Source organism: Caenorhabditis elegans, chromosome X, assembly GCF_000002985.6.
Source record: "Caenorhabditis elegans chromosome X".
Taxonomy (NCBI): domain Eukaryota; kingdom Metazoa; phylum Nematoda; class Chromadorea; order Rhabditida; family Rhabditidae; genus Caenorhabditis; species Caenorhabditis elegans.
Genome location: NC_003284.9, coordinates 14,466,482 through 14,486,390, shown reverse-complemented (window position 1 = coordinate 14,486,390; position 19,909 = coordinate 14,466,482). Strand labels below are relative to the sequence as shown.

The following is a 19,909-nucleotide window of genomic DNA, read 5'->3' as shown; positions in this document are numbered from 1 at the left end:
GGCAGCATTTCTGTTATTAACAACACCTAACAACAAACTCTTAAGTTAAAAAAAAGTACAAAAAGCAATCCTAAAAAGGCGTTTTATGAACTAAGCATAAACTAAAAGTAAAAATAGCTCAGTCGGTAGAGCACCAGACTCTTAATCTGGTTGTCGCGGGTTCGAGCCCCGCATTGGGCTTATCCTTTTTGCCAAACTCTGATGTGCGTTTCAAATATCTGGACTAACAATTTGAACATTTTGTCTTGGTTTTCCTTTATACGTTTTTTCTTCATGTGGAGTTTGAGTAGCGATGAGCTAATTTCAGACCGTGTTCTGAAATGAAACAATTTTAAATTAAAGTAATGTCAATATTAACTATTTTTGAATTAAAATTCGAAATAATAAATTAAAAAACATTCTAAATGTGTTGCTGTTCCACAAATTGAACGTATTAAAAGTAATGAATGCTTTATTGCTTGCTACCTACATTCAATAATCACAAAAAATAATTCAATTTAGGCGGAAGTGGTAGCAGTTGCTGCTGTGGTTGATGCTGCAACTCCAGAAGAAGTTTCCACAGAAGCGCCACCACAAAGGTTGCAAGTGGCTCCGCAGTATTGGCTTTTTTGAGCAGGAGTGTAGAAAGTGGAGTTGCAGAACCCATTTGAAGCCCAGCTTGCACAATTACTGTTGCTATCCCCGCAGGTTGAAGAAGACGAAGAAGCCGAAGAGGAAGTTGTGCTACTAGCACCCGAACAAAGCCTACAGGACGCAGGGCAGTATTCGGTTTTTTGAGCATCAGAGTAAAATGATGAGGTGCAGAATCCGTTGGATACCCAGTTAGCGCAGCTGGAAAATTATCAATTCCAGCAGTGATAAAAAATTGCAAATGCTGAATTTTTACTTACTTTGGGTTAACATCCATGCACATTTCTACGGTAGAGAAGATGATAAGAACAGCCAAGACGCACAAAGAAGTAGATGACATTTTTGATTTAATTCAAAAACTGAATGTGTTCTGACAATGCGTTCTGATAGAATGCCTTTTATAAAACTGTTTTACGTTTGTTCAGCTTTTCCAAAAAGTTAGTTGATCCATTAAAGTGCCAAATCGGTGGGATCATCAGGTGTTTGATCCTAACAGTATCCATTTTCAAAAACGATGTTTGCATTTGTTATAACGGATATGGAAAGTTAGCAAAATTAATCATTATGTACACATATCCTATTTGAGTTGTCATGAGTAACTGGAGTGATGCTTTCAGTTGGCATTGTTTCACTGCAAATACGGAATTTTCACCCAAAATAGGAATTTTGCGGGGGTGGGGTTTTCAGTAGCCGGTTAATTTTTAATTTTTTTACTAATCTTTAAAAAAACGTTTGATTCAATGAGGTCACGCTTTAAAACAACAAATAAGTTTGGCTAGCAATAAATTTACATGAGAACATGTAAAACATCCAATAACAAAGTAATCCTTTCTATTCTTCGTAATTTCCTATAATTAATCACTTTCGATAATGATTCAATTTAATTTAAAAAAAAATAGACATCTCATTGCTATTAAAAAACTTGCACAACACGTTTTTGCTACAGTTGTAAATGTATTTTAGCTACCAGAAATATGTTTTCTGACATTTGGTAAGAAGCATTCAAACTGCACAAATGGTATCTGCAATAAAATAAAATCAAAAAAATTGCAATAAAACATTCCTTTTCAATTTTTTTTCCAATTTTTCAAAAGCAATTTTTTTACAAAAAGTTCATAAATTCAAAATCAAATAGAGCAAGAAAGACTCGTAAAAATACACTGTGAAGCTCATAAACCTGTTTGAGTTTTGAAACAAGATCGTTGAATGTAAGAACAGACGGGGGTCTTTGGGATTGGATAATGAAGCACTTTAAAAGTGTGTACAAGAATATTGGTTTGAAACATCATCAGATGAGGAGCCATTCGCATCGGCCGGGACAATCAGCAGTCAGTTTACCAAATTGCTCACAAATCTGCGACAGACGATTTTCATCAGGCATCAGTCCTTTGACGTCATGAAGAGCAGCAATTTCGGAGAGGACGAGCTTGGTAAACGCCGGCCATTGCCCGTTGCGGACCAGGGCACGGGATTTTTTCAACCACATCCGCGGATCTTTCCCTAGCAATCGATGACATCTGGCCGCTGTCATGTAGTAGCACGCCTTCTCGGTAAATGATCCAAACTGTTCAATGCCTTCATTGCATTCTTTCAAAAGTTTCAGACATTCGACATACTGACCATGGCACATCTGTAAATTTAGATTCTAAAAATTGTTTTTCATTTGATAAATGCGATGTTCTCAGAAAACGTTTATTTTATCTAACTAGTAAGCGAGTATAGTCTGACATATCTGGTGACATCTATAAAAAATACAATACCTTATGTTTTCAAACATCTCACTTCAAACAATTTTTAAGGCTGAATAAAAAATAATTTTCGGAGTGCAGCGCAAAATTTACGGATTCAAAACCCTAACGACAGTGCTCCACTTTGTAGATTCTTCAGTGAAATATCAAGATGGCGTAAAAAAATTCATGCAATTTTTTCTTTACATAAAATGCTTACCAGCATAGTTGCTTGTCTTCTCTTGACCATTGGCACAATGTCCTTCAGTGTGGTGTTCTCAGCAAGACTCAAGGCGTCTGCAAATTCTCTTGCAGCTTTTCTAAATTCTTGACTAGCCGTGTAAATGCATCCTGTTTGCATGTGAATTCGAATTCTTCCACGAATGTCCACAACGTTCAATCCCTCCAACACTTCAACACTTGCCCGTTCTTTTCCGGCTGCGGCGAGGAGAAGAGCTTGTCTAAAAAAATTATAGAAATTAAATGAGGTAATACTTTCAATTGCAACTCACCGAAGCTTGCATTCTAGTTCAGAGTGTGCTGCGAGATTCAAAACTTCAGAAGCACAAGCCTTGTAGTCATTTTTCAATAAGAATCTTTCAAAGTTGATGACAGCTGCACAAATGACAACGTGACGGTTGGACTGCCAAGAAAGTTCTTCCGGATAATTTTGTCGCATTTCCTCAATAGTTCTTAGTGCCGCGTCGTAGTTTCCGACTCCAGCTTGTGAATAAGATAGGTTTACCGCACCAATTGCCTGAAAATTGATACATCATACTTGAATTTCATTAGATACATATAAATTTTGCACCAATTTATTATTTGTCACAGTTCTAACTTGTACTTACCCAAGGTTCGGCCTGAAAAGGAGCCTGGAAGGGGTCTGTTTCATCGGTTCTGCAATTGTTTGCCAGCATGTTTTCTGCGGCGCACTTTGCTTGATGATACATTCCATTATGAATCCTGAAATTCAGAATGGTTTCTAGGCCATTTGCAACGAGCTACTTACATGTTACTAGATATCAGAGCAGCTCCATAAGCAGCCACTTTTCGTCCTCGTTCTCCAAGATCATTACCGACTGGACACGTTATTCCGGTTTCCGCAACTCTGTCGTAGATCCTGTAAATTTGGAAAGTTAAAGCGACGTCTCTGATTGAATGCTCACAGCTTATAGTTTCCTTCTGCAATGATCTTCATCAACATGAGCATTTTTCCATATGAGTCCATCTCTGCGACAAGCTCAAAATCTTCTTCAGAACTTAGACAGCAAGGCCCGGATCGCGTATGTCCGTGAAGACTGAAATGTACTAATTAGTTTTATGACTCTATACTAGTAGATAATCCAACTTACTCGTCTATGTGCAGCAAGGCTTTTCTCTGAACTCGCCGTTCATTTTCAATGTGCTTAGCGGTTTCTGCAAATTTGATTTGTTGTTGTCTTAGTTCTTATTGATTCAAAAAATAATAGACGAGCTCACTTTCATTGTTATCCTCAAGCAGCGCCCTGCATCCCAATATGTCGACAGTGTGCATTTCGATGTTGGCCATTTGATGGCAAATCTCATCATTTCGGAGCTGGGCTTGTTGGAGACTCTCGTGGAGCAGGAGACGAGCCATTTGGCTGGAAAATGAGAATATTTATGTACTCTTTATTGATATATCTTACTAGTCTCCAAATATTCTGCAAATTCTGGCTTGAAGAATCGGTGCATACATCAACGGGGTTTGAGTTGGAACTGCCAATCGATGCGTTTTTGCGGCATGCACCATGTTCTCATTTAGTCTGAAAATTATTTTTTTTGTTCTTAAACCTCGGTGGCGGTATAACGGTATAACACTTACTCAAACATGGACAACTCGAAAAACGATTTCATTGCCTTAATAGCCGACGAGCTATCTTTCAATTGAACTTGCACAATGGCCTCTAGCAGGAACCCTTCAACAACGTCCGGGTGTCGCTTCTGTACGATCCGGGTGTAGTGAAGCATCTCGTTATATTGGAAGGCAAAACGTGGGTTCTTCTGTAAAAACATGGAAACATTATTACTTTTCTTTTGTCAGTTTCAAACAGAGCTCCCAGCTGAGTGAGGCGCAAAATCCGGGCCTCACGCCGTCGCCGCGCGCCGCTGTGTGTGTGAAATGAAGTTCGAGAGGTAGTCATTCAAAGCGGCCGACACGTTCGGGGTTCCGCAGCTCAGCGTGAAATGAGTAGCATGGTGTGTGCGCAACGTAGTGTGAAAAGGTGGTGGGCTGGAAGCGGCCGACACGTTCGGAGGTCTGCGCTTCACTGTACATGCGGCGAGGGTGACGACGTGAGGCTGGCTCGGCGACCGCATGGGAGTTTTAGTTTCAAATAGTATCTCACCTGAATGAAGTAAATGCTCTTAGCAACCCAATCCCTTGCTCTGACAGAACAGTCGATGAAGTGTGGAAGATACTCTCCCTTGAACTCGGGATGATATCTGCAAAAGTTTCGGTATTTTTAGCAAAGCTTCGTCACTTACTTTGATTCAACAGCAGACAAAACCCATGATTTCATGGCTGCATTTATCTGGAACACTTCTGAAGGAGTTGACTTGGTGTATTGTGCCAGGAGCTGAAATATAATCAAACTGAAACAAATTTTTTCGATTGAAAAATCATACTCGTTTCATCCATCTGTACATAAACGAGTGATTGGAAGAAAACTGGATAATGTCTCCGCGCGCCAAGTCCATAGCTTCATGTACAGTGTCATTTGCTGGCAATTTCGGATCCTTTGGGTGCTTGTTGGTGTAGAACTCATCTTCAACGTTAAGAGTAACATCCGCCATTCCGGCGCCAATTTTCTCCATACTGAAAGAATGGAGAGATGCCAGCGGATTGTTTTGTATTATTGATTATGCTTATAATGCTCCAGAAAATCGAGCTAAGAAACATTATTGCATTTAATTTATTGTCGAATTGTTTGACTAGTTTTTATAATAGTTTACAATAAATTATAATGTTTTTTTAATTGTATAAAATGAAAATCGTTTGACTTACGCTGCATAAAAGTTTTTACAAACTTCACGGCCGTCATCAAATGCAAGTCGAGTGACAATTCTGAAGTCCTTATAAGAAAGCTCCACGACTGACGTCATCAATGCATACAGCCAATGGAAGATTCTAAAACATGAATTTGGTTTCTTTTTTTAAAATTTTTCCAAACTACTTACCGTTCTTTTTCGGCGGGGCTAAATGGTTTGTAGTAAGCACGTTTGTGACGGAATCCAAAGTGTGTTTGAAAAAGAATGCGAAGAAGGTAGAACGTTGCAATCTTAAGTAAATTTTTAGTACTTTGAAGGTTTTCTAAACTAAAAAACTTACTTTTGTTGGAGTCACTGGCTCTCCTGTCAAATTTGAGAAGACATGGCCGAAAATTGCATCCAAGTTGAGATAACTCCGTTTGATGATGGGCCGCGGCGCCGCTTTCTGCATTTCTGGAAAAAAAATATATAAAAACCTTGTTTTTTAAAGGTAATACTAGAAAATAGACGACTAAAATTCAAAAAAATGAAGAGGGATCGGTGCAGGTCGGTGGCTGCAGGCGCATTATTGGTTTGCTGGCGTGTTTCTCGTGGAGGAGGGGCGGGCGGGAGGACACACCATGTAGCAGAGAAAACTCTCTTATTTTGTGCACTCTCTCATCGGTATGGCCCGTTCTCAAACAACACACAACAGATATTATGAAGACATGGTTTTGATATGCATTCAGTTTACTAGAGACAAACTACAATAAAAGAGGAACGATGAAATTAGCATAATCCGCAAGTTTTAGCACAGTAGAGTTCACGTTGAGCATCTGTGTAGAAGCTGTTAGTGCAGAAGCCGTTGGCCGCCCAAGATGAGCATCTGAAAGTTCAACTTGTTTTAGGCTAGTCAGTAGAATTGATTGATCTTACGATGAAGCTGAATCTGTGCAACTAGATGATGTAGAAGCGGTAGAGCTCGACGAAGAAGAGTCACTGGAAGAAGAGCACAGAGAGCAGGTAGCTGCACAGTACTGAGTTTTGATAGCAGTAGTGTAGAAGGAAGAAGTGCAAAATCCATTAGCAGCCCAGGAAGTACATCTAGAAGGTTTTTATTTTGCAAGTGGCAAATAATCAAGTCTTACGTGGAAAAAGAATCTACACATGTGGTAGTGGTTGAGGAAGATGTAGAAGATACGACAGATGTGGAATCTGAGGATGAAGTGGATGATGAAGAATTGGAAGAGGTTGTTGAAGAATCAGAGGATGTAGTAGAAGAACTGTCAGCTGTTGTTGTGTCTGAAGAAGATGTTGAAGACGCGGAGCTGGAAGATGATGAAGAAGATGAAGAAGAATCATCACTGGACGTTGCAGCTGTGGACGAAGAAGAACTTGTAGAAGCAGTGGACGATGAAGAGCTAGAATCTGAAGAATCAGAGCACAAAGAGCAGGTTGATGCGCAGTATTGGGTTTTCTGAGCGGTAGTGTAGAATGTAGAGGTGCAAAACCCATTGGCAACCCAGTTCGCGCAGCTGGAAGAAAAAAAAATGAAATTTCAAATTTCAAACTGAATAAATAATCTGTAACTTACTTTGAAGCCGAGTCGGAGCACATTTCAGCGCTTGAAACAAAGAAAACAATTGTTAAAACGAAGAAGGTGTTCATGGTAGTGAGAGTTGAAAGTTGAATGTTCTGTGGGCCCTCACTGGCTAACTTTTATCCGATCTGTTTCCTGTTTGAACAACTGTCACAACGTTTTGACCCCTAATAAGCATTGGCACCTAGAGGAGGAACTATTAATGAATACATAGGTCTATAACAAGTTGCGCTCGATCATATGAATCATAAAGTTGCTGATCTTAAAAAGACAAATGAATTTTTATTTCTGAACTATGTTTTAATGAAATCAGCCAATAATAATTATTATTACAGTTAAAATTTTAATCGGTGAAAACTATTTCATTTTCCCATTGATATTACACCAGCAAACCTGCGTCTGCAAATGATGAAGGTCAAACGCCACATGCTACGTTTTCTTGATAACGATATCATTTTTCACTATTTATTTTTTTCAATCATCTTCAAATTTCGCGGCCCGGTTAGCTCAGTCGGTAGAGCACCAGACTCTTAATCTGGTTGTCGCGGGTTCGAGCCCCGCATTGGGCTTATCCTTTTGTAGAATTCGGATATTCTGTTCAAACATCTCGCCTGATAATTTAAACCTTTAAACTTAACTTTCTTAACCCAGCAATATTAATCATATCGTCGATATGAGAAACAACCCAATTTTGTAAATCTGCGGCAAAATTTATGCTTAATATGGATTCTGTTTCACTTTTTTTAAAATTAGAAACAGAAAATGGGTACTTTTGAAAACAACGTTTACGTCTTTCTGAACTTCTTATTATTATAATTTTCAAATATATCCTATTATTATAATGTATGCTTCAAATCTTAACTTTAAAAAACTTTATTTTGGTTTCTTTAAACTCAATTTTGCTCCAAAGTTTTCAAAAATATCAGTCAAGTTGGTGCCAATGGGAAGTTCCCTGAAGTGGGAATAGGAATGATAACCTATTGGCGCCGGACCGATATATAATATTTTTGAACAACTGCTCAGAGTGCGGGGAGCTTACATACTATGAGGAATTAATGCAGCGGACATTTATGCGTGTTTGGCGTTTGAGATGTGTTTCGCAATATGAGATAGGGAGAATTAATTTTCTTTTTTTAAAGTTGAGTTAAATAACTAATTGAATTTATTTATGACAAAAATAATATGCGAATGGCTAAACTGTTTTGTTTTCAGATGAACTGCCGTTTGGATTTTCAAGCAGTAAAAGAAAATGTGATGTTATGTAAAAATATTAATATTGTTATTGTTCAATACTCTGAATGTGGTTGATATTTATCTGAATGCGAAATTTGAAAAAATAACGGTCAAGTTAATGCCGATATGCTGAGCACAAATAAATGATGAGCACAAATAATAAAAATAATAGCCCAAAAACACCAAAGTAATATACATGGGTAATCGTAAACAAATAATGTTCTGAAAAAGATGCATAGAGTCTTTTTATTTTATAGTAAGAACTGTTAGTTTATAAATAATGTATTTCGCATTTTTAAATATATATCTCCAATTTTAAAACTAGTGAACAAAAATCATGTTATTTTAATGTATCCCATAATTTTTTCCGGAAATGTTAAAATTAACGGTCAAGAATGATAACTGACAGACGCTGCACCAACAAACGAGTCGGTGATTACTTGTTAAAGTTTGAAGTTGTACCTAAAGTATATATCACTTCAAGTAGCATTTTGTTCCGTTTCAGGTTTTTTAAACCATAAAACCAAACTGCTGGAGTAGAGTCCGATTTATTTGTAATTCACTATTGTGTTTTACAGAAAAATTTCAAAAGCAACGGTCAAGTTGGTGCCGATGAGAAATTCCCGAAGGGAGGCAAACTTGATAACCCACTGACGCCGGACCGATACATACTTCGGTGATTGTAGGCTGTTTATATACCAAGGGAGAGTGAGGCGGCAGACATTTTTCGTGCAATGGCAGATAGTTCTGTTAAACTGTGTTTCGCAATTTTCAAAAATCTATAATATTAGATAAGCGTTCTGCAACTTGCAGTACGTAGTACTTCCAACGCTTCAGAAATTGTAAAATTATAATACGGAAGTACTCCTATTCATTTCACAATTGTTGTTCAAAAATGTGTCAGCCCAACTTTTTTGTCTCAATACAAATTTTCAAAATGTAACTGTCAAGTTGATGCCGATGGGAAATTCCCCGAAGGGAGGCAAACTTGATAACCCACTGACGCCGGACCGATACATACTTCGGTGATTGTAGGCTGTTTATATACCAAGGGAGAGTGAGGCGACAGACATTTTTCGTGCAATGGCAGATAGCTCTGTTAAACTGTGTTTTGCAATTTTCAAAAATTGATGAATTTCCATAAACTCTCTGCAACACTAAGTAGTATTTGGAACGTTTCAGAGAATAAAAAAAATTATACAATCAAAATGCTGAAAAAATTATATTAATCAGTAGTACACTGTATGTCTTTTCAAAAATTTCAAAACGCAACGGTCAAGTTGATGCCGATGGGAAATTCCCCGAAGGGAGAGAAATACGATAACCCACTGACGCCGGACCGAGACACGGGTAGGTGATTGTAGGCTGTTTATATACCGAAGGAGAGTCAGGCGGCAGACATTTTTCGTGCAATTGCGCAACCTCTGGTTCTGTTATGAAGTATTTCGCAATTTCCACAAATTTATTTGGACATAGACCATTTGCAACTCCAAATAGCGTTCGGAACGTTTTAAAGTTTTACCTGAAGCAAGAAAATGATCCCACATGATTTTGTATGGTTACATTGAACATTTCTAAAACTGAAGGCAACATGGTTTGTCAAACATCCAAAAAAACTGTCTCTTAAATACGAAAATGTATTTAAAAATACAAATGTTTACAAGATATGCGAAGACAAAGCTTAAAACAGCTTTTAAAAAATTCAAAACTTTCTGGAGATAACACCATTCCCATTGCATCTCGAATTATATGTCGTGCCAAACTCTTTTGAACGATGTTTGAAGCCCTTGTTAAACTGAAAAGAAAATCCGAAAATCACTGTGTACAAAACAAATTCAAGATTACCGGGCGTTTTCTCGATAGTTGAGATTTGTATTTCTGCTTGCGTTGTACAATTTCAGCACTCTTTCTTTTAATGACAACAAAAAAGTTTTCCAAGGCTTCAACGAAGGTTTGATTTTGCATGACATGAAGAAAGTTTTCCTCAGATGTAAAGACTTCAATAAGCATTGACACATGCGCAACAAATTCCAATATGGTCCACTTTTCGATATCTAATTTAATGTTTCAAATTGCTGAAAATTAGAAAATACATACCTTCGGTTAATACTTCCCGTTTTGTCTTCAGTGTTTCGATTTGGTAGATTTGATCCATGGAGAACATAGTCGCATGAAACATTTCCACAATTTTGTTCTCAAACATTTTGTTCAAGGAAACGTGGCTCGTATATTCAGATCCTCCAACTTGAGAAACTATCGATTTTAGATTCTCAGCAAGGTTATGCTTATCAACTACCAAGTTCTTCGATGTAGACGCTGAAAGTTGTTGCCTTTTTAATATCAAAATTTGTTGCAAACCAGAAGAGCTGCTCCGGCGGGAGCACTCTGAAATCGGAGATGGAGATTTTGAAGTCGAAGCTTCAGCAAGCTTATGAGGAGAATTGCTAGAAGAATGTTTTGTTGTCAAATCTGAAATTATATTTGATCTCAACATTAATATTGAGCTTCACATTGTTTATACCATCGCTAATTTTTATGTCTTGAATTTTGACACTCGTGATTGCATCTTTGGAATATTCTGATTTCATTGTTACGCGTGATTTTGGAAAATTGCATTGTGGTGTCTGCACAACTAAAAAAAGTAAATGGTAAAATGTGTTACGCTTTTTCAAAACTCTTTGTACACGTGTTGCCAGGCTGTCTCATTCCGGTTTTATCTACAAAAAATGCGGGAATTTTTCACTCTGAAAAATGTGACGTCAGCACACTGTTCATGGAAAATTTGTTGAAAAGCCTGCGTCTCTTCTCCCGCATTTCTTAAAGATCAAACCAAAGTGGGACACTTCGACATCACGTGCTAGTAATTAAAACATTACCTGCTTTGGGTTTGGGGAGATCCACTTGCTTCTGCACCGGGTTTGTTGTAGTTGATCTTTGCTTGGAAGAATCACGGGACTCCGAATGCACGGATTTGGGCTTTGAATTAGTAGAGTTCTTATTTAAGTGTCTGTTAAAACTGCTGTAATTTGCGCTTTGTGATGTGGGAATCGGTTTTTGGCATTCTGCAAAAATGAATCACAATATGATTTATGTTAATATTAACCAAACTCATGTTACCTTTTTCCGGTTTACTTTCAATTTCCTGAGCCCTGTTATCAGCAGAGTTTAAGATTGGAGGCAACAATATTGAAGAGGATAATGGCTCAATGTTCAAAGGGGGTTTTATAAATGTTACGTCATTTTGCTGCTCATTTGCTAAATTTATAAATTATTTGATTAATATATATATATATATATATATATTATTCATTCCTACCTGCAATAGGTGCATTTTTTCTTTTCTTCTTTGCTGGCCCTAGGGGTGCAATGAATCCATCTGCATCATATAAGGAACCGTCGGGTGATGCATACATAGCGTTCCTTGAAAAAAAAATTACATTCGAAAATGTTCAGAAACGTTGACAAACTAACGAAAACGTTTCTATGAAATCAGATTCGTTTTCCACAATGAAATACTCCACAGAAAATGGTAATTTGGCAGTAGTTGGCTTTTTGTTGCAATTAGAAAAGTTTGCATCGACTTGCAGAGAAAACATAGAGCCTCTGATCAGCTCGAGTTGCTTACACGATTTTTCAAGACGTAGTGAGCATACAGCAACTGTCACCTGAAAAAAAAACACAATTTTCAGAACAAGAAGACGGAAATGATAATTTTTGTTCATTCTTTGAACGTGATAAACTAATGGTTCTGTTTCAGAATATGACAAGAGGTAGTAAATCTAGTAGTCAACCTGTCTTACCGAAGCTGTATACTCTGTTATCGACGTTGTTGTTATAATACCAGTGATGCGATTTCTCCGATCCGGGATATCAGTGATGGTTAATACAGTGCCAACATTGATATTATCAAAAAGAAGGTAGGCTGGTTTTTTAATCGGAGAGTATATCAGTTCCGTTTTGTAGTTTTCCAACATGCCATTTCCCGATTTTTTACGACATTGATGGAAACTTCCACGAACATATTCCCACTGACTTATTTCCGCAAATGCTCTTTCTTGCAAACGCGCTTTCTCTGAAAAAGTATTAGAAACGGGTGTAGATTTCAAGTTTCAAAACTTCAAACTTACCAATTTCATTTTCCGGTTCTTTGAAATAACCGGCTTCTTCTTTCATTGATAATCTACCTAATTCACCTGAAAACACAGCAAAAATGAGTTATTGAGTACAATCAATACTGATAATGTGGAAAAACAAGTCTATGTAAATATAAAAGAAGCTACAAAAATGATAGATTGATTATGCAAACGTGGGGGTGAGCTTCTGGCCTAAACGAAAATTGATTTCCGTTGTTGTGTCGGGTGATATTTTTATACCCCAAATTGATTACAGATTTCTGACTAAATTTTTGTAGTAACAAATACAATTGAATAAATGGAAGATGGGAGGTTAAGTCATAATTGTCAGAAGTAGCCAAAAATTTAAATCTCATAGAATAATTGAATATGGATATTATTAAAAAGTAAAATAGTTTTGAGCAAAAAAAATGGGATTGGAATTTTTTGTAACTTTTATTTTCAACATTATTTTAACAAATAAATATAACAAGAGTTTTTATTCGATTCTAGTTTTTCAAAAAAAAAACACTACTAAACCCATCAAAGTTCTATTCAAATCACTGTTAATTAACAATTTTGGAGAGCTGAGCAAGTTGCCATGACAACTATTTTTAGTTTTCAATCATCTTAATCAAAATAAGGAGAAAGTTTGCTCAGCTAATTTTGGAATTGAGTGTTTGAACTGTGAGTATTGATGTATCAAATAATAAAGTTAAGGAATATCAAAAGTGTGGTTATTTTTATACATTAGTACTTTTGTAATAACTCAGTATGGTAGACTATTATAATCAATCCTTCTACGTATGTCTTTGATTTCAAAATTGTTCAGGCGCCAGTTTTATTTTAAAAATATTGAAGTTTTGACTGCTACAGTTTCGTACACCCTAAACTGTAAAATAGTAATCAACCTGAAAAAGGAACAATAATATAATACTCATAGGAAAAATTCTGGTTGACTTCCAAAATTATGATATTTGAAAACTGATTAATTTAAACTGATTAATTTTCAGTTAATTACTGTAATAAAAAAAAATTCCAAAACATTTTTGAAATGCTGTACTAAAATATGTGGGCATTGTAGTCTTTAAAAAAATGTGTCGATCTAGAAAACAACTTGCCGGTTTCAATTTAGATCAGATCAGTAGTCTTGTTTTTTTTTCTGTTAGGAAGATATGAAGTACAACAAAAATTTTAATTATGGAGGGTAACCTTCAATCATAAAACTCAAAGCGTCCAATTTCAATTTTGATGCTGATATTGATATTTTAAGACACAAAGCTTTAAAAAAAGTATGTTTGAGTATTTTCAGCTTTAAACGAAAGAAGAAAGGAGCTCTTTGAGCAGATGGAAACGCCGAAGAATGAGAAGGCTTTAGACAGCTTAGCCCGCGCGCAGCAGGTGAATTAGAAGGTGGCTAGTAATTAAAAACGGGATAAAATAAGAAATTATGGATTTCTGCGAGTGAGAGGAAGTGGAGAATAGTTCATCAAGCCTCTTGGAGTTTACTTTTAACCTCTCAGCTAGTAAATCAACAAGTGAGCAGTTGTCAGGGACAACCGAATGCGCATCCCCAATTTGTTATTGTGTTCTCGGAAATGAGCGGGAAATTTGAACAGTCAACTTCGCGTAGTTGTTAGATCTTTGATTTTAATATGTTTTTTTTGGATCCCATCCTTAAAGATTCCGAAAAGTAACAAATTTTTGTGACAACTCTTATTGTTATAAGATCTAATATATTTTAAAGTTGAAACAGGAAGGTTTTTTTTTCAGTTTACGCGTAGGCCACCTCTGTCGGCTTGGTTATATCACTCAAAGTATAGACGGAAGTTATGAAAATTTTGATGGACTACAAAAACATTTAATACACATAAAAAAAACCAAGATAAGACTTCACTTGGGTTTTTCGGTTTCACGATTTAGGGGTATTTTTTGTAACCGCTTTAAATTAGTTCAAAAGTCCGTACTCACAATAATTGGTACTCTTGTATTATCCACGCTAATTTTAAATTAAATTACATTTTCATTCATTTCTCAATCGCAAGTTAAACGTGATATAAATGTTTGCTGATTTGTATTAAAAATGTTTATTTTCTAAGCCTGAAGATACAAAATAGTACCTAACAATTTTAATTTTAATGTAGTAACAACTAATTCTATTTATACATTTAGGAATTCTCACATAACTTAGGAAAAAATTTAAGACTCTCCAAATGACTTTTTTTCATCGGTAAAAAAGTCAGAAGTTGAACAGAAACTGAAAGAAAAACGATTAAAACTTCAAATTTAAATACAAACAAAAATAAACTATTTAAAAAAAAGATTAATTCAAACATACAGAAGACAGAGAATTACGAAAATGGTCAGAAACCCGAATGAGATAAGGGTGATTGCAAGCCACTGTGATAGAGGGACACGGGGACAAAATTCCATGCCATACTTTAATGGTTGCTGCTCTTCTTCAAATCTCACGATGGAGTAATCAAGATTGGTAAGCATTTCACCGGGCATTCTGAAAATTTACAAATTTCAGGGTAACCCAAATTTATTTCGGTCAAATAAAGGTATCGTGATGCTAAATTACATTAAAATATAACTCATCCTTTTTATATCTCACATTCGAAACATCGACTACTGAAATTCAGTAGTACTGATTTTTAGATTATGTACGACATCAATTTATCGCTTGACACACATTGGACTAGAAGTTTTTTAAATTTTTATTCCACCTTGTTTGAGTCCACTCACCTTCTTCGTTCAGTATTTCACCCTTGATAAATATAAATTTGCAGGAAAATATTAGAAGAACATATTTTCGTGCGCCAGTGTTGTGGTACTCTTCTTCAAAATGAAACGTATACTACCATAGGAACTCAACTTGGTTCTACTTATTTATTAGTTTTATCGCATTGATATCAATCATGTGAGGGTATGATTACAATTTAAAAAAAGTGCTTTATGGCTCAAATGTCGTGCAGCACGGAGTAGCTAAAAAGGAACATGCCAACTAATAAAAGTTGGACCATGAAATCTGGTTTGAATTTTTTACTCCATTCGCTTTCCTTATGTTCCTTCAAAAAAAACTCACTCGATAATTGCAATAAGGAATGTCATCTTTAATTTCTTAGCTGAAAATCTTTATACATATTTTAATAATCGTTAAAAATCATACCATTAGTTTACTCGGCAATCGTGATTTTACTTATCTAATCCGAAATACTTAACAAATTGAGCGAAACATTTGAAACAAAAACTCACAAAAATTTTTTGAATTGAACAAATGTTGAACATGACTGAACGAGTACGCTGTTTTCCCAGCAAGTAATTGGCGGGTTGGCTGCTTGATGGAAGAAGATTTATTGAATATTAGATGCTTTATAGTCTTCAACTGGTTTTTCAGAAATCTTCTACTTTTACAAGCGTTGTAATTAGTTTCCATTAATAAAATTTTAAATAATTTTTTTAGAATTCAAGTAATTGTGAACAATGCGTGAATAGTGCTCCCAGCCCAACCGACACCGCTGTGTGTTTGCAATGAAGCGCAAAAGGTAGTGTTTTGGAAGGGGCCGACACATTCAGGGATCAGCAGCTTGTCGTGAAACTTGTAGCTCGGTGTGTGTGCAACGTAGTGCGAAAAGGTAATTATTTGAAAGCGGCCGACGTGTTCGGGGTTCCACGCCGCATTATACATTCGGATACATGCGTCGTGAGTGACGCCGAAACGTTGAAAAATGTGTTATGCAAATCATACTTTGGTGTTCGCCCTGTCTGTTACAGATATTTTAATACCAAAATGATCTGAAGAGGCCCCAAGACTATCCATTGAAGCTTATTGTTTTTTTGAAAATTTTTTGTGTTTTTGTATGAAAGTGACTGAGTTTTGTGAAAAAGAAGGCACGACTTGCTTTTTGATGTTGAGTCGAACAGTTTTTTTAACGTCTTATTTTTTTTAAAAAATTCCATATTCATCATAATCCATCTCAATAACTGTTAATAGATATTAAATGGAAAAAAAACATATTGAATTTAAATATTCAGTTTTGGTATTCCGTGTCAAGGTGTGCAAGCCGTCCAGATTTCTTGAAGAACCAAAGGATGAAGATTGTCATAAAAGCAACAGCAGCGATGGTGTAACAGATGAGTATGCTATATGCCCATTTCCTAGCCACCTTCTCGGTTTGCAGTGTGTGAAATGAGTCGATGGACTGAAAGGTTTTGTATAATTAGTTGTATAGTTAGTTTCTTTGGAAATGTTTTCTCACATGAAAAAAAACACTTTATAATGAAAAACTGTTGTGCTTTAACAAACTTGTGATAGCTCCAAATAACAGAGTTTTACATTAGGACAAACATTTTCCTACCTTTTGAATCTGATATCCTTATATTTAAAAACTTACATCAGTGTCCTCTTCTGAAGAGTAATCCGAGGACTCCAAATCTTCTTCTACGCACATGACAAGAGGAACACAATGCCAAAAACCACTTGAATATTGCCAAATTGGTAACGAGTGAGAGGAGATGCAAAACAAGGTGGATGAGCTAAACGAATGGGGGTGGAGTCTTATGACAACCGTGTAGTCGCCGTCGCTTCGAATTCAGATTTATGTGAAAAAGGAAGCGCTTAGGAAAAAAAGGGGGATACCCGTTCTTTATGTAATGTAGGGTGTATTGACGAGAATATGACGGAGAGGAAAAATATGGGTCTCGACTGGAAGATTTATTGATTTGTTGAAAGCCAAAGACAACAAGTGAAAAATACTTTGAAATGCTTAAAAAAGTTCAGCAGGCTTATTGAACTTCTGGGTAGAATATTCCTATGAAGACAGTTGACCATTCTTACTGTAAATTTTACTTCAAGTATTCCGAAAAATATTTGGAGAATTTCGATTTGGAATTATATCATTAGCGCTTTTAAATCTATGATTTTACCGCAAAAGTTTCCATTAAATGCTTTTTGAAAATAATCACTGTTGAAATTTGCAATGCAAAGTATTATTTCCACGTCCATTATAGAATTCAAATTTCTCATTGTTCACATGTGTCACAAAAACAATTGAATATTTATACCTCACTTTCTCAAAGCAATTGTCATGGCAACGTCTATATCAACCATTCTTCTGTTAAATGAGTACTATACTTTTATTCTGTTTCATTTTTCTCAGTTGGAAGTTAACAGTAATAAAGATCAAGAAAACGAAAAATAGCAAAAATAATAGACATATAGAGAAGTGAACGAATGATTTGCAGGGACAAAAGCGGGCGAAGTGAATGATGATTGAATTGAGCCTAAGTTGGAGTTTAGGAATAACTTACAATTTGTTTCTGAACTGTTTCATATAACTATTAAAAAATAGGTTTTCAGCGAGTACCATTAAACGTTATTTTAGATTTTGAACACATTGTTTTCTCTAACCATAGGAATAATGCAAGCTCTCACCTTTTTATCTGCTTCCAGGCAGAACATTTGAAATCCAAGAAAAAATGAGTTTAGTTTGCAAAACTCGATTTTCATACTTTCATACAATATTTACTTCACTAATTATCTGAAAAAGGAAAACTTAAATAAACACTGAAAAACAGTTTTATTAAAGAAAAATTTCATTATTATTTCAAGAAATTGTAAATAATGAACATCGCCAAAAGTATGTGACCACATAAGAGAAGGTGAAACAAAGGGCGGTTCCGGCGTCCTGGTCCGCGGCGAGTTCGTTTCTCTACCAAATAAGTCACCAGTAGAATGAATGAAATAGATATGAATGCTGCCTGGAAGGAATTATGTGAAAATCAATTGGGAATGGGGATTTAAAAAGGTCAACCTTTTGATAACCGTATTTTTGCGTCTCTTTAAGTTTGGCATCTGAAAGCATAAGCACCTCTCTAGGTTAAGAATCCCGCTATGTTAGTACTAAGTTCTACATTATTATTCATTTGTTGTTTCGTAAAGTTCAAAACATCAGAAAACAACTACCTGTGGATGAACATTTGATATTTGCCATTTTTCCAATGGCTCCAATTTTTTTACAATTGGCATTTGATGATGAGCATAGTTAATCATGTTGAGCCAACTACACCTGAGCTAGAAAATATCTCTAAAATTCTGGTATATTTTGAACCAACGCCGTAATCTCAAAAGTATAGCATTGGGAATTCAAATAAAATATTGACTATTTCAAAAACAAAGCCTCTTACTTGTGTACGAAAAACAACCTGGAGATCAATAGTGAAACTGTCACGTTAATAATTTTCCTTTTTTGTCGTTTTCGTTCGCACTGATTGTTTTATACAATTACTTCAAATATCATTTTCAATTACAATTACTTTATATTAAAATCAATTACTTGAGATATCATTTTTGACAAACATTGTAATTTGGCAACTTTATTTGTAACAAATTTAAACAATCAGATGAGCTCAAACCCAATCAGTTGCTTGGGTGCGTTTCTATTTTTCAGCAGTGCCTGTTGCATCCTTGTCCTGGTTTGGCATCAAAGAATCCGGGGTCTGAGATCCAGAATCAGACTGAAAATTGATTCAAGACTGAATTTTGAAGGGGTTACTAAAAGGATGTTGGAGAACAATAATGTATCAAATTTTGGAATTACACAGATATATAATTGAAGTGACTAACTATCATGCATAGTTACATTTTTATAATTTTTTGAAAATTAAAAATTTTTGGAAAAAAAGTGAAATAATTCCAAAATCTAATCAGTATTGAAGTGTTTCTTATTATATATTTTTCACTCGAACACATACTTTTGGAATGAAAAGGGGTTCTGAGCAGAAGTTTGACCATTCGATTGGAAGAGGTGGAAAAACTGAAAAATGAAGAAAAAAAAACTAGTTTTCAGCGGATCAGATTGATATATTAAAAGTTTTTTAGAAATACCGGAGGCGGTGCGCTGGTTGATCCACTGACATCGATTCTCGACTGGATAGGCTTCGAGCGAAGGGATCCCTCCACGGGAGCGTAGCGTGCTTCCATGTTCCTGGTGACCGAGTCTTTTTTCTTTTTCTGCTGCAAATATAAACTTTGATAATTTATATTTTTTGCTAGAATACTTGTTTTGCACCTGTTAATAAAAACAACAATCTTGAAAATGGCACATTTTGTTCGAATATATGAGTGATTTGTATGAACATAGATTCAATGATGTTTTCAGTAAGAAGTTTCAAAATTCTGAACGTCTCTCCAATTTTGCTTAATAAAATGATGTATTAAATTTTCAAAGAATTCACTGGACATTTCGTAATTCTTACCGCCGGCATGTTTTCTTATTGGCAACCACCAGGAGAGTTCAACCTGAAAAAACAAAATTATAACAGAAAGCCGTGTGAGAAAAACAAAGGCAGAAGTGACACGAGAACCAAACACTTAAAGGGCTAACAAGCACATCACGTTTGCATGAAAATGGGATTTGTTATTATCAAATATATACTAATCACACGGAGTTCATAATTGAACACGAGACTGACTGAATACCAGAGGGAATCGAAAAGAGAGGAATAACGGCAGGATTTTAAACTTTGATATAGATTGATAAAATAGGGTTTAGGGAAAATAGGGAGCTCACAGAATTTACGAAATTTTGGGAGTTGTTAATTCATTCTGAAACAAA

The 19,909-nt window shown here is 35.8% G+C and overlaps 7 protein-coding genes and 8 non-coding genes across 15 annotated transcripts; 2 read left to right on the top strand and 13 right to left on the bottom strand.

Annotated features, from left to right (window-relative positions):
* Positions 1-107: 107 nt before the first annotated feature.
* Positions 108-180, top strand: M163.t1. The gene has a single exon. It is a non-coding gene; the product is annotated as a tRNA-Lys (tRNA).
* M163.18 lies at positions 115-190 on the bottom strand. Its single transcript, NR_072535.1, has one exon. It is a non-coding gene; the product is annotated as an Unclassified non-coding RNA M163.18 (non-coding RNA).
* Positions 191-435: 245 nt separating this feature from the next.
* Positions 436-1,053, bottom strand: M163.8 (ShKT domain-containing protein). The gene is made up of 2 exons (NM_001392887.1): positions 891-1,053; positions 436-831 (listed from the first exon to the last, which is right to left on the bottom strand). Exons 1-2 carry the CDS (start codon positions 968-970, stop codon positions 498-500), a joined length of 414 nt encoding a protein of 137 aa, NP_001379423.1. The 5' UTR covers positions 971-1,053; the 3' UTR covers positions 436-497.
* A 635-nt stretch (positions 1,054-1,688) lies between these two features.
* Positions 1,689-5,819, bottom strand: gfi-3. The gene is made up of 16 exons (NM_078008.7): positions 5,707-5,819; positions 5,556-5,656; positions 5,383-5,505; positions 5,004-5,193; positions 4,863-4,954; positions 4,724-4,820; positions 4,201-4,379; positions 4,025-4,141; positions 3,837-3,979; positions 3,710-3,773; positions 3,524-3,655; positions 3,367-3,477; positions 3,206-3,320; positions 2,870-3,114; positions 2,578-2,818; positions 1,689-2,260 (listed from the first exon to the last, which is right to left on the bottom strand). The coding sequence occupies exons 1-16, from the start codon at positions 5,815-5,817 to the stop codon at positions 1,919-1,921; spliced, it is 2,403 nt and encodes an 800-aa protein (NP_510409.1). The 5' UTR covers positions 5,818-5,819; the 3' UTR covers positions 1,689-1,918.
* Positions 5,820-6,134: 315 nt separating this feature from the next.
* Positions 6,135-7,013, bottom strand: M163.11 (ShKT domain-containing protein; the record flags this gene model as incomplete). Its single annotated transcript, NM_001029639.4, has 4 exons — positions 6,135-6,231; positions 6,282-6,449; positions 6,494-6,880; positions 6,940-7,013. The coding sequence occupies 4 exons, from the start codon at positions 7,011-7,013 to the stop codon at positions 6,135-6,137; spliced, it is 726 nt and encodes a 241-aa protein (NP_001024810.2).
* A 423-nt stretch (positions 7,014-7,436) lies between these two features.
* On the bottom strand, positions 7,437-7,523 carry M163.20. The gene has a single exon (NR_072534.1). It is a non-coding gene; the product is annotated as an Unclassified non-coding RNA M163.20 (non-coding RNA).
* On the top strand, positions 7,442-7,514 carry M163.t2. Its single transcript has one exon. It is a non-coding gene; the product is annotated as a tRNA-Lys (tRNA).
* Positions 7,524-7,863: 340 nt separating the features above from the next.
* Positions 7,864-7,927, bottom strand: M163.14. The gene has a single exon (NR_003489.1). It is a non-coding gene; the product is annotated as a small nucleolar RNA M163.14 (small nucleolar RNA).
* An 841-nt stretch (positions 7,928-8,768) lies between these two features.
* On the bottom strand, positions 8,769-8,846 carry M163.12. The gene has a single exon (NR_072533.1). It is a non-coding gene; the product is annotated as an Unclassified non-coding RNA M163.12 (non-coding RNA).
* Positions 8,847-9,123: 277 nt separating this feature from the next.
* On the bottom strand, positions 9,124-9,195 carry M163.15. Its single transcript, NR_072532.1, has one exon. It is a non-coding gene; the product is annotated as an Unclassified non-coding RNA M163.15 (non-coding RNA).
* A 249-nt stretch (positions 9,196-9,444) lies between these two features.
* On the bottom strand, positions 9,445-9,524 carry M163.13. The gene has a single exon (NR_003488.2). It is a non-coding gene; the product is annotated as a small nuclear RNA M163.13 (small nuclear RNA).
* A 356-nt stretch (positions 9,525-9,880) lies between these two features.
* On the bottom strand, positions 9,881-12,351 carry M163.5 (DUF4806 domain-containing protein; the record flags this gene model as incomplete). The annotated part of the gene is made up of 11 exons (NM_001368559.3): positions 9,881-9,973; positions 10,024-10,232; positions 10,276-10,494; positions 10,537-10,647; positions 10,700-10,810; positions 11,055-11,240; positions 11,296-11,433; positions 11,495-11,598; positions 11,650-11,843; positions 11,979-12,250; positions 12,306-12,351. 11 exons carry the CDS (start codon positions 12,349-12,351, stop codon positions 9,881-9,883), a joined length of 1,683 nt encoding a protein of 560 aa, NP_001355363.1.
* A 2,267-nt stretch (positions 12,352-14,618) lies between these two features.
* Positions 14,619-15,404, bottom strand: M163.10 (uncharacterized protein; the record flags this gene model as incomplete). The annotated part of the gene is made up of 2 exons (NM_001029638.1): positions 14,619-14,802; positions 15,379-15,404. The coding sequence occupies 2 exons, from the start codon at positions 15,402-15,404 to the stop codon at positions 14,619-14,621; spliced, it is 210 nt and encodes a 69-aa protein (NP_001024809.1).
* Positions 15,405-16,220: 816 nt separating this feature from the next.
* M163.9 (LEMD2) lies at positions 16,221-16,807 on the bottom strand. Its single transcript, NM_001029642.2, has 2 exons — positions 16,688-16,807; positions 16,221-16,495 (listed from the first exon to the last, which is right to left on the bottom strand). Exons 1-2 carry the CDS (start codon positions 16,742-16,744, stop codon positions 16,325-16,327), a joined length of 228 nt encoding a protein of 75 aa, NP_001024813.1. The 5' UTR covers positions 16,745-16,807; the 3' UTR covers positions 16,221-16,324.
* Positions 16,808-18,775: 1,968 nt separating this feature from the next.
* M163.21 (Ovule protein) lies at positions 18,776-19,559 on the bottom strand (the record flags this gene model as incomplete). The annotated part of the gene is made up of 4 exons (NM_001373575.1): positions 18,776-18,809; positions 19,047-19,108; positions 19,180-19,308; positions 19,551-19,559. 4 exons carry the CDS (start codon positions 19,557-19,559, stop codon positions 18,776-18,778), a joined length of 234 nt encoding a protein of 77 aa, NP_001360446.1.
* Positions 19,560-19,909: the final 350 nt, after the last annotated feature.

Excerpts from the sequence above, each read along its gene's own strand:
- M163.8 (NM_001392887.1), bottom strand. The coding sequence starts at position 970 with ATGTCATCTACTTCTTTGTGCGTCTTGGCTGTTCTTATCATCTTCTCT. Across the intron at positions 832-890 it reads TGCATGGATGTTAACCCAAA|CTGCGCTAACTGGGTATCCA; the intron begins GTAAGTAAAAAT and ends ATAATTTTCCAG.
- M163.9 (NM_001029642.2), bottom strand. The coding sequence starts at position 16,744 with ATGTGCGTAGAAGAAGATTTGGAGTCCTCGGATTACTCTTCAGAAGAG. Across the intron at positions 16,496-16,687 it reads CTTCAGAAGAGGACACTGAT|TCCATCGACTCATTTCACAC; the intron begins GTAAGTTTTTAA and ends AAAACCTTTCAG.
- gfi-3 (NM_078008.7), bottom strand. The coding sequence starts at position 5,817 with ATGCAGAAAGCGGCGCCGCGGCCCATCATCAAACGGAGTTATCTCAAC. Across the intron at positions 3,980-4,024 it reads TGCAGAATATTTGGAGACTA|CCAAATGGCTCGTCTCCTGC; the intron begins GTAAGATATATC and ends CTCATTTTCCAG. Across the intron at positions 3,774-3,836 it reads GCTTGAGGATAACAATGAAA|AAACCGCTAAGCACATTGAA; the intron begins GTGAGCTCGTCT and ends TCAAATTTGCAG.